The sequence below is a fragment of the Phallusia mammillata genome, chromosome 2 (genome assembly GCF_965637545.1).
Source record: "Phallusia mammillata chromosome 2, kaPhaMamm4.hap1.1, whole genome shotgun sequence".
Classification (NCBI taxonomy): Eukaryota; Metazoa; Chordata; class Ascidiacea; order Phlebobranchia; family Ascidiidae; genus Phallusia; species Phallusia mammillata.
In genome coordinates this window covers 19803300-19813918 of record NC_137253.1, presented here as the reverse complement: position 1 = coordinate 19813918, position 10619 = coordinate 19803300, and the positions used below count along the sequence as shown (strand labels likewise).

General features: G+C 35.1%; 1 protein-coding gene across 2 annotated transcripts; it reads left to right on the top strand.

Annotated features, from left to right (window-relative positions):
- The first annotated feature begins 983 nt into the window (after positions 1-983).
- On the top strand, positions 984-9956 carry LOC145215402 (uncharacterized). Of its 2 annotated transcripts, none has more exons than XM_080084100.1 (22): positions 984-1152; positions 1386-1548; positions 1619-1709; positions 2547-3176; positions 3264-3320; positions 3400-3486; positions 3609-3730; positions 3806-3941; positions 4031-4099; positions 4166-4294; positions 4514-4611; positions 4683-4857; positions 4993-5073; positions 5199-5294; positions 5467-5640; positions 5701-5824; positions 6023-6163; positions 6976-7267; positions 7623-7865; positions 8566-8644; positions 8795-8929; positions 9422-9956. In XM_080084100.1, the coding sequence occupies exons 1-22, from the start codon at positions 1113-1115 to the stop codon at positions 9542-9544; spliced, it is 3285 nt and encodes a 1094-aa protein (XP_079940226.1). In that variant the 5' UTR covers positions 984-1112; the 3' UTR covers positions 9545-9956. The 2 variants fall into 2 exon arrangements, with proteins under 2 accessions (XP_079940226.1, XP_079940225.1); XM_080084099.1 differs by having other exon boundaries at positions 985-1152; positions 8795-9016.
- Positions 9957-10619: the final 663 nt, after the last annotated feature.

The following is a 10619-nucleotide window of genomic DNA, read 5'->3' as shown; positions in this document are numbered from 1 at the left end:
CAGACTCTTTCAGAGTTACTCAAATGTTATGGCCCCTTAATAAGTAATAAGTAATTACTTATTTTGCTTGCTGAAAGAATGCACTAATTAGACAGCGGGTCACCCCCTTGTACTACACAAGTTGACTGTACTTTGTTGCGAACCAAGCACGCTTATATTAAGTTAACAGCTACGAGTAAAATTTGCAAGTATCTCGAGCCCCATTACAAGGTCGTAAAAAAGCACAAGACTCATTAATCTGCGCAAAAAAGGAATTGATCTCGCTGGCTAGCATTTCATTAAAATAGTTCATTTACAATTTAAGGTATTCGCCAGCCGCACAGCCTTTACTTGATGGGCCGCATTCAGTCTGCGATTTGCAAGTTGGATATCCTCTGTACTAGATAGAGGGTAAGATTTTGAACCGATACCGAGCTTCCTTGCGTCTAGGATAAACGTATACTGATACCGAACTACGTATAATTGAGTGTTTATTTGTAATGTACAAATTACAACCAAGTCGTCAGCATAAACATTGCACATCACAAAATGAAAACGTGTGCGAGTATTTGTGAGGCAACGTTTTTACGAAGGAATATTGGGTTTCTTTAGAAAAGTGGGTTTCAACCATTATCATCCCGCGACCAATTTTAGCAACCAACTTAGTATTTTATGCTCTTATAAAAAAAATAACTAAAAAAGTTTGGGAAGCACTGTTCCAGGTGAAGGCGCGCTCTGTGACTGTTCCGCTTGACAGGCTATAATGTTCGCGCCAAATTCGAGCAACTCTCAATGGGATTCAATAGGAATAGGAAGTAGGAGACTAGGAGGCTAGGAGCTCACAAAAGCTTTCGCGCTGGAGCAAAACTTTGTCGTATATAATCAAATGACAGTAAACAAACGGCATTGATTCGTCAATAAACTGTTCAGAAAAAAAACTGTTTGCCTTTTTTGAAAATGTTATTGTTGTTACAGATTTTGGCTTTAGTGTTGTATTAACTTGTATACTTAAACAGGAACTTTGACATATTTTAGATTAACTTACGCTGAAAATTTACCCTTTAAAATTATTACAAAACTAACACAGGGTTATCAGAAGAGTAAAATATTACCTAATATTTTAGGTCTATAACATGGCTGATGTGATTGTTCCACCTAAAAAGTTGAAACAAGGTAAAGTTCTGTCTGTAATTTATCATTTACCAGATGGTTTCAGTTTTTCTAATTTGTTTTTTGGCAACATATTACATTATTTAATTATATTGTGCTACTGTAGAGTATGTCATACTGCATGTGGAAGACAGTAAGACACTATGTGCCCTCAGTCAGTGTATATGATGCCTAATGTGTTACCCAATTTTCTATAGAGGTGATGCTATCCAACCATGTTTTATTTGTAATTGCAGCTCGTCTTTCGTTTGGTAAACCCGTGTCCAAATCTGAGGAAAACAAAGAAAACCTACTACACCAAAATTCTCTGAAGTCTATCAAAAAGGCATTGAAAAATGTTTCATCCTTAGATCAAGTCAGCAATAATGCCGTGTCAAATGATAAAGAAAACAAGTTAGAGTAAGTGGTTTTTTTGACAGTGGCACTGTTTCAATGCAAACTTCCTAATGCATGTGTGAATGTTGTTCAGTGCACATGCAGTGCAAGTGAAGGTAGATGTTCATTCAACTATACAATGCCCAGAGGTTTCAACAAGCATTCATTCTGACAGTGAACATGAGGTAAATTAATGTTCAAGCAATTTCAATATGTGTAAAATTCTAAACATAACTATCAGGTTGATGAAGGCGACCTGAATAGGACGTCGAAACATCGGAACAAAAAATACACTATAAACTTGATTATACATGTATTTGCTAAATCAGGGGTTCTTAACCAGGGGTACGTGTACCCCTTGGGGGTACGAAGCACCAAAGCAGGGGGTACGACATGCAGGCTAAAATTATACGCTATTTAGGCATATTTGTGAAGAATGCGTAACAAGTGACTTTGTTATATATCTAGAATGAGTTGGTTTTGTACTACTTACAATACTGTTTTAATGCATTCAACATGCAAGTTATAAATACACTGAGTTTAATTTCTATTATTACAATTTTATTTACTTTCGTCGGCCATTGTAGATAGGGGGTACGAGAAAATTTCATGAGAGCTCAAAGGGTACGGGCGCTAAAAAGGTTAAGAAACACTGTGCTAAATGATGAAATCACATCACAATTTCCCAAACATGTACAAAACAAACATTACTTACAGAAGTTTCCTTGTAGATTGTTTTCTCCTTAAAGTTTAATTGCAACTGATTTGATTCAGTAATAACATTTATTCGCTTTAGACATCAGTTTTTGGTGGGTACAGGGTTACTTACTTCTAATGCTCGAAACAAATTTTTCCTACCTAGTACACCTTGGTTAATCATAAGCTAACAAAGTATGTGATATGCCAAGTCAGCTGTAATGTTACTTTACCCCAAAAAATGCAGCACCATGTTACCCACCCGGAGACCGTGTTTATTACTTTATTTTGGGTATAAAAAACGTTCTTGATTTCTTTTCTATTAGACACCGTTACCTGACGTTGAGCAGAATATTGATGATGCAATCAATGCAGTGATTAATCGAGCTGTAAATGATAAAGAGGCATTTATTGAAAGTTGTTTATTTCGTGATTCAAAGAAACGACGTCGCTCAAGGTCACCTAACCCGGCAGAAACAATTATTATTGATAATGATGATCCCAATCCAGTTGTGACTACTCACCTTTCTCCAGAACATTGCAAAAGTTCCATCATTGTACCTACTGTTGTTATCCAGTCTCCAGAAAGCATGCACAAACCAAAAAAGCCAAGACGCTCAGTGTTGGAGATGTTAGGCAAAGGCCCAGACAAACATGCTGCTGGAACTGATAAGGAAGAAGATGTAGTTGAAGTAATGGATTGTGACTCTGATTTAACAGAACCAGTTGCTTTAAAACACTGCACTGTTATGCTAAATAAAGAAGTAATGTGTATTGATCTTGATGCTTCACAACCTGATACTCCCACAGTTGAAGCAAACAATGATCAAGTTGATGAAGATGTAAATAGTACAAAGACAGAAGACCAAAAATGCTTGGTCACACCTTCCAAAGACAAGCTTGAGCCAAACACCTCTGCTTGTTCGCCAACTTCCAATAAGAAACAGACATCTCCTGTAAGTATTATAGCTAGTATTTTTTCAGGGGGCTATAATGCTAATAGATGCATTACAAAATACAAATTTTTGCAAAATTTTATTAAGAAACAAAGAAGTGCAAGAAAAGTGAATCCTGAAACCCAGAAGAAAAAGGAAGAAAAGGTAAAGCTTTGTTTTTGTAAATTTTAGGTTAACATTTTAATTTTGTTAATGGAAGTATAGCTAAATATTTTTCCTGCAGGAGCGTGAAAAGGAAGAACGCAAAAGATTGAAAGAGGAAGAAAGACACCAGAAGGAAATGGAAAAGTTGGAACTAAAAAGAAAAAGAGTAATCTCGGTTTAATTGATTTAATTATGTTTTGTGATGGAACATGATCAAATCTATTTTCTATGATTGTTTGTTAAGTTTTTGAGCATATAAAATAATTTGCTCTCTTTTAAAATCTATAGGAGGAGGAAAGATTACAGAGAGATGAGGAAAAGAGGAAAATCAAAGAGGAATTGGATCGTATGAAAGAAGAAAGACTGAAGAAAAAACAGGAAGAAAATGAAAAGAGAAAGGCTGAGTTGGAGTAAGTGATGAAATGCAAAAACATCACTTTTTTGTTTTGATTGCATAAATGTTTTTTTGTGTTCATATATTTTAGAGCTAAACGCCTGGAGAAGGAACAAAAAGATGAAGAAAGGCAACGGGAAAAAGAAAAAAAAGAGGCAGAGAAAAAGTTAAAAGAAGAAGAAAAACAAAAACATTTAGAAGAGAAATTAAAACTGGAAGAAGAAAAAGTAAAAAAAGACAAATTGTTCTATATTTATCAGCCAAGAAGTTTTTACCTTAAGGCTGGAAAAATAACAAATATATATTTGTTTCACAGAAACGCATTAAGGATAAACAAGCTTCAGTTTTTAAAAACTTCTTTACATCTCCTTCAAGTGAAAAAAGGGTAAATGATCAATATTTTTATTTTTGAATCCAATGTAAAAACTTTCCTTTGTTGTTTTGCATGTAGGTTCTTCGACGCAGCATAGGTGACTTTGTCCAGTTTCAACTAAAAGAAGACATGTTTCTTGCACCTGCAACAAGAAGAAAACTTACATCAAATTTTATTTCTTCTCTAGACAACATGTTAGGCAGTCAGGTTACAAACAGTTTTGTGTTTTTTTATCTATATTCCTACCATCACAAAAATGTTTGTAACATACTGTCATAACATTAATTGTATTTGAATCAATTTTTTGTTTGTTGACTTATATATTTTATAAAAGTGGGTGTTTTGGTAATCCCAGTAGTAAAAATGTCTAATGTGTAACAGGTGTTTTCTTCATAATGATGAGAAGATTTGTTGTTGTATTTTTAGAGCCAAAAGGAACTGTATGTTCATGAAATAAAGTGTGGCAAGCGAAAACATGAAAAAGGAAAACCGACTATACCAATTAAGCGAAACAGATTGTTAAGGTTAGAGAAACATTTTTTGTAATATTTTTACATCGGTGAAATATTTTTTCTATAATTTTGCATTTTTACAGCCTTACTGAGGATGGTTTAGAAGTAATTCATATTGATGAAAATAGTTGTTCTTCTGTAAAGCCCTTTAAAGCCAAATTCCTGCAGTTTTCTGAAAACAACCGACCTCCATATTTTGGCACTTGGAGAAAAACAAGTAAAGTCATCAAAGGAAAAACTCCCTTTGAAAAAGATACTGTAAGTACATGACCAGAAAAAGTTTAAATAATTTTATACCTCCCTGTTTCAAAATTTTACAGACAATTTTTACTGTAATTGAACATATTTCTTTGCTACATACTAAGAAACTCTATTCCATATAACTTTGTTTAGGAATTGTTTGATTATGAAGTTGATTCCGATGATGAATGGGAAGATCCTGGTGAAGGGGAGGATATTGCAAACAGTGATGGTGTAAGTTAGCAAAAAATTTGTTTTTGACATTAAACATATTTAAAGTCAACCTAATGAAAAGTAACCTTTCACTGGGTATTGCAATAAAAATTGTAAAATAAACTACAAAACTGGGATAATTCAAGGAGGAAGAAACAGAAAAAGATGAGGATGAAGATGAGGGAGATGGATTTTTTGTTCCACATGGATATTTGTCAGATGATGAGGGAATTGATGCAGATGTAATTATGATTTATTTGTGGAATTTTTATCTCAATCAACCACAGCACTTTGTTGCTTGACTTTATATCTAAACATAATTCAACATGTTTTTTATGTAACATCCTATGAAATGTTTTTGGGCATTTAAGTAGTTTTGTTTATTTCAAAATAAAATGAGTTCATGTTTTCAAGGGTGAAGTAAACGAAGATCTGTCAGAGCAAAAGTTACGCATAAAGCAACAGGAATTTGAGAACTCGTTTAAGCAGAAAATAAAAGTACTCTCTCCAGTCATTATTGGCTGCATTTGGCCAGATGACCAAGAAAATTTTCACAAAAGGAAGCAACAAGCATTGGATGAGTTTCGGGTAATCTATTTTAGTTGAAACGGTTTAACAGTTTCATACATTCTAACATGTTGCTTGCAGATGATGGTTTTTGATGAAATTCCAATTGATTTGGAAATGACTCAAATTGTTGCTGCTCGAACACCTCGTGTCAAAACCGAAACAAGCAAACCTGCAAAGCAACCAAGAAATGTCCCAGAAGATGGTTTGTTTAGTTTGATAAACTTTTTAAAGCAGTGATGCAAACAAGGGTAGTGATTTGAAAATTAGTGAAAGTGCAGTTGGTGCAGTAAAAGCAAATGTGTGGTTGTTGAGGTGATTTACACTTAAGCAAAGTTATTCAACATTTAATACTGTATTATCTTATTCTGATTTTAAAATTATTCATTTTTATGCAATGTAGCAATGCCAGATTTAATTCGAATGTTACATGGGAACCCTCACAGTTCACAGAGGCTTGTAAAAGAATTTCAGACATACTGGCAAACACACAATACAAGTGCGAGCTCCAATCAAGGATCCACCACATTAGAAGTTCCTATGGGTAAGTTTTGTATGTTAGGTTCGATCAGGGTTCCCACTGGTATGGAAAACCTGGAAAGGTTATGGAATTCAAATTTGTATTTTTAAGGACTGAAAAAGTTTTAAAAAAAGCAAAAGTCCTTCAAAAAGTATGGAATTTGGAGCCTGTTTTTCCCTGAAAATGCCAGATAGAGACAGGAATTTCTAATTACGTATCGTTTTTGTATTTTTGTTGCAAGTATGGTAAATTGGCTACATATACCAACTCCTCTTTTCTAGTTTTACAATGGGAATTGCTCGTTTTTTTTCGAACAAGGTTATGGAAGTTTTTTTTTTTTTCTTGAAAAGTTTTGGAAAAGTCATGGAATTTTTAAATGAAAATTGTGAACCCTGTTTGATAGGTTGATATGGTTTTACATTACAAGCATGATACTATGTTTTTGCTGTTATGTGTTTGTATGTCACTTAATTAGGTATTATACAATCTTTTTAAACACTCTAGGTCCAGTTGCAAACACAGCATGATTTGTATGCATACAGACATAGTATAATGTTATTGGACAGCATCTATTAATGCAAAAATTGTACTTTTGTATTGCAATACATATAACATTTAAGATTCTGTTTTTTAATGCTTTTTTCTGCTACTTGTCGGTTATTCCTAGTACCCAATGCATCATCAAGTAACATAAAAAATAAAAATAAAAATTTTTTTTGTTATGTTTTTCATGTGTTTCCTGCATTATTAATGAAGTATCAGAACTTTACATACATTGTCAAAAACAAATTGTGGTAAATATGCACAGTTTTCAAATATGTTATCTTTTTATACAGAGACAGAAGCTGAGTCAAACTCAGCTGACCATGAAGTTTCAAACATTTTAGTTCCCGCACATGTGAAGAAATGTGAATCTGGTGCTGCTTCTGCAGTTCACCACCTTCCTGCCTCACCTAAACCCAGTGCAGGAAAGGCAAGTGATGTCATGGCTGATGGAAGTTTAGCTGATGTCACCATATTTACACCAATAGACAAAGGACCACATTGGATTCCTAAAAGTCAAATATTGAAAAAAATCAAGGAAATTGGAGTGTATGGTAGAAGGGATACCCTGTCACGATCTTGTTGGTAAGGAACCTGTGTGGTTTGCATTTTTTATCTTGTTTATTATTATTTTTCAATTGATTATTGAAGTGCTACCAGTTCTACTAATAACTGGGTTGTAATTATGTTTTTTAATGTGCCACTAAGGTTTTTGATAATACTTTCAAAATTTGTGGTTTACACTTTACATGACGTCCACTATATTTGGTGTTGCACTAAAAATTCTGTTTTTGATTATTTTTTAAGCATAAATGCTAGTGGTGTAAGTGTTAGCTCCAAAATGGAACAGGTCACAGCATTATTTTTACTAGGCGTGTGGTTCATAGGCTAAACTGAGTCGAAAACCACTGCCTTAAAGCTTACCATTTTTTGTGTTTAGGTTTGTGCTTGATGAAGTCTTTGACAAATATTCACTTGACCGAGAAAAGTTTCCAATTCCATGTTGCTGGGAGTACATCACAAAAGTCCCTGACATTAAAATTATTCAAGTTGCAGAACACACTCCAGCTAATGCAACAAATGATGCAAAGGAACCCACCCAACCTGCAGCAAAAAAGATGACAATACAAAAGTTTACAGCAAAAGTCTCTGCTGAAACTTTGCTAGAAAAAAGCCTAAAGAAGTAAGACTGGTCACTTAAGTGAATGTTGATTTCACAGTGTAACTATGCTTTTTTGTGAAAGATAGTCACAACTAGAGATGTACCGAATATTCGGTTTGCCGAATATATTCGGCCGAATCGGCAACTTTTTTAAAGATTCGGTTTTGGCCGAATAATTTGTTGTGATTCGGCCGAAACCGAATCTTTTACTACCACACATTTAAAGCGTTAAACGTGTGTTTTCTGCGGATTACCCACGCAAATTGCCTCAATTATTATATTTTTTAACACATTATCGTTTTCACACTGGAGGCAAAAAATCAGTAAGTTATTGTCAGGTTGGAAATCATGCTTGAAGCAATGTTAAACCTCACAGAACTAAAATTAGGACGAAACACAACCATTCTGCATTAATTGCCTGGTAGAAAAACTTATGTGTTTATGTCAAATGCGTAGCGTACGACTTCCCGTGACGTCATAAATGATTCGGCCGAATTTATTCGGCAAAACCGCCGAATATTCGGTTTCGGCCGAATCGAAATTTTGCCGATTCGGTACATTACTAGTCACAACTGCTTAGAATAACTTTGACAGTTGCATTGCTGATCCTCACTTTTGCACTTTCACAGATGGAAATACCTAAATATGTTTCAATTGTTTTATTTAGTGTAATATGTGTTACAAAAACACCAAATTTAACTGGTTTTGTTTGCTTCAACAGAGACGTTGAAGAAAAAGAGAAACAAGCAATGCAAACACAAGAAACAAGCCTTTCAATCAACAAATTTGCCACAGCTAAGGTACAAGACTGTTGTGATTTAGGCCTAAACGTTTCAACATTCGATTTTATTTACAATTCTTGTAATGTAATAAACAAATAAGAAAAATTTAAGAAGTTTGATAAAGCACCATATCGTCTGAATATATTCAATTATTATTTTATCCGCAAGGTGTCAGCAGAGGAGCTAATTGAGAGTTCTCGTCAAAAGTTGGCTCGACAACAACAACAGGGACCACGGCGTGTTGAATTTGCCACATTAGCAGTGGGCAACGCACAATGCCAACCGTGGGAGGAAATGAATGAGGTACCAAACCACCCTGCAGCGTTCGGTGTCCCAACTCATGCCGCGTTTAAATCATTTTTCGGAATAGAAATGGGCGAAACCGCAAAGGTAACTTTAGTTAAGGATGAAAACTCTCCGTATATCTGCAAAAGCCGAACCAAAATGGTCGCTACCCGAAATGAAACCAAAGTATGGCATATGTCTCGTTTTTACTATATTTTTGTTGACATATAGGACACTGAAATATTATTTCCCCTTGACAAGTAATTGGCACAAAAGAACATTTTGTTATGTTAAGGCTCAAATTCATGCTAGAAGCATATTATTCCAGAAACTCGTATTTAATTTTCTTCTTTTGTCATTGCAAAGTTTGAGAACTTTATTTTTTTCAGTTGGCCAAGGTTACTGTACAAAAGTTTTTTACTTTTTTTCGGTTGGATAAGATTACTGTACAAAATATACACTGTATAGGATTGCTGTTCGGTGAAAAAAACCTTTACAATATTTTTTTAGAGCGTGGCGCCAGAGGAAATTGGAGTTCAGACGACTGGGGTAAATGAAAAACCTGGAACGTCTGCTGAAGACAACTTGACTGACTCCGATTCACGCAAAGGGATTGAAAGTGTGGCCGAATGAGTTCATACTTCTATTCATCGACTGATGCAACCAGACTGCCATTCAAATTGTGATACTATTAGCAAGATCTATTGCATATTAACGTCTAGTTCTTTTCGACATACAATTCTTTGGTGTGTTTCGTTTATCTATACATGTATAACGCATTGCCTGATAAGAGTATTCATTCAATTCGTCCAGGTATTTGGTCGGTTTACGTCAAATTTGTGGCATGGCAGATTGACGTTTGAGCTTTCAAATCTGGATTAGCGCCAGACTACAATATGAACCAAACAGTTAATCCAGCGGTGCATATTGGCATAATACGGTGCACTAGAGAGAACCGGCCAGTGATTTGTTTGTGCCGTATTTTGCACCGACTTAACCTTGCCTATGTAACAGTCATGCCGATAATAAAGCCTGTATACTATCAGCACTTCGTATTCGTTGTTGATGTTATGTTACAGACCAAGCAACGCACCAACGCAATAGCCCAATTCGAAAAGCGAACATACAATAGTGCTGTCGCGTTTATAGTTTTGTAAAATGATTTCCAACATAAAAAGCTGGTACCGTTTTAATTAACACATATAGAACTTACACATGACAAACAAAAATACTCGTTTTGACATAATTTAACTACAATCAAAATATCGATAACGCGTTTCAATGTGATTTATGTGCCGGATTTAAGCATCCTGGAGATTTTGGAGAGTTTTATGCTGCGTCACAACATGGGTGGATCGTGTTGATTTTCCCAACCCACATTAAACATTGCATCAAAAAGGTCACGTTCCATCTTTGTTCAGCAAGTTGAACTAATACAATGAACACGCGTTAATTCCTGTGTAACATACCAGTTGTATTAGGTGTTGAGAGTGGTCAGTGAATAATTTATGCGGCGTGCAACAATATTTGTTTTACTTCTCACTTTGTGCAGTACTGCGGTGCACCTGGTCCAGATCAATGCTTCGAAGTCAACTGTTGGGTTTTTGCGTATGTTGGCCTTAATTTGCGTCGCGTGCCTTATCTAATCGGATCGCACGCGCAGGTGATTAATCGTTATTAGTTATAACGTCGTAGATAAGCGCAGCAG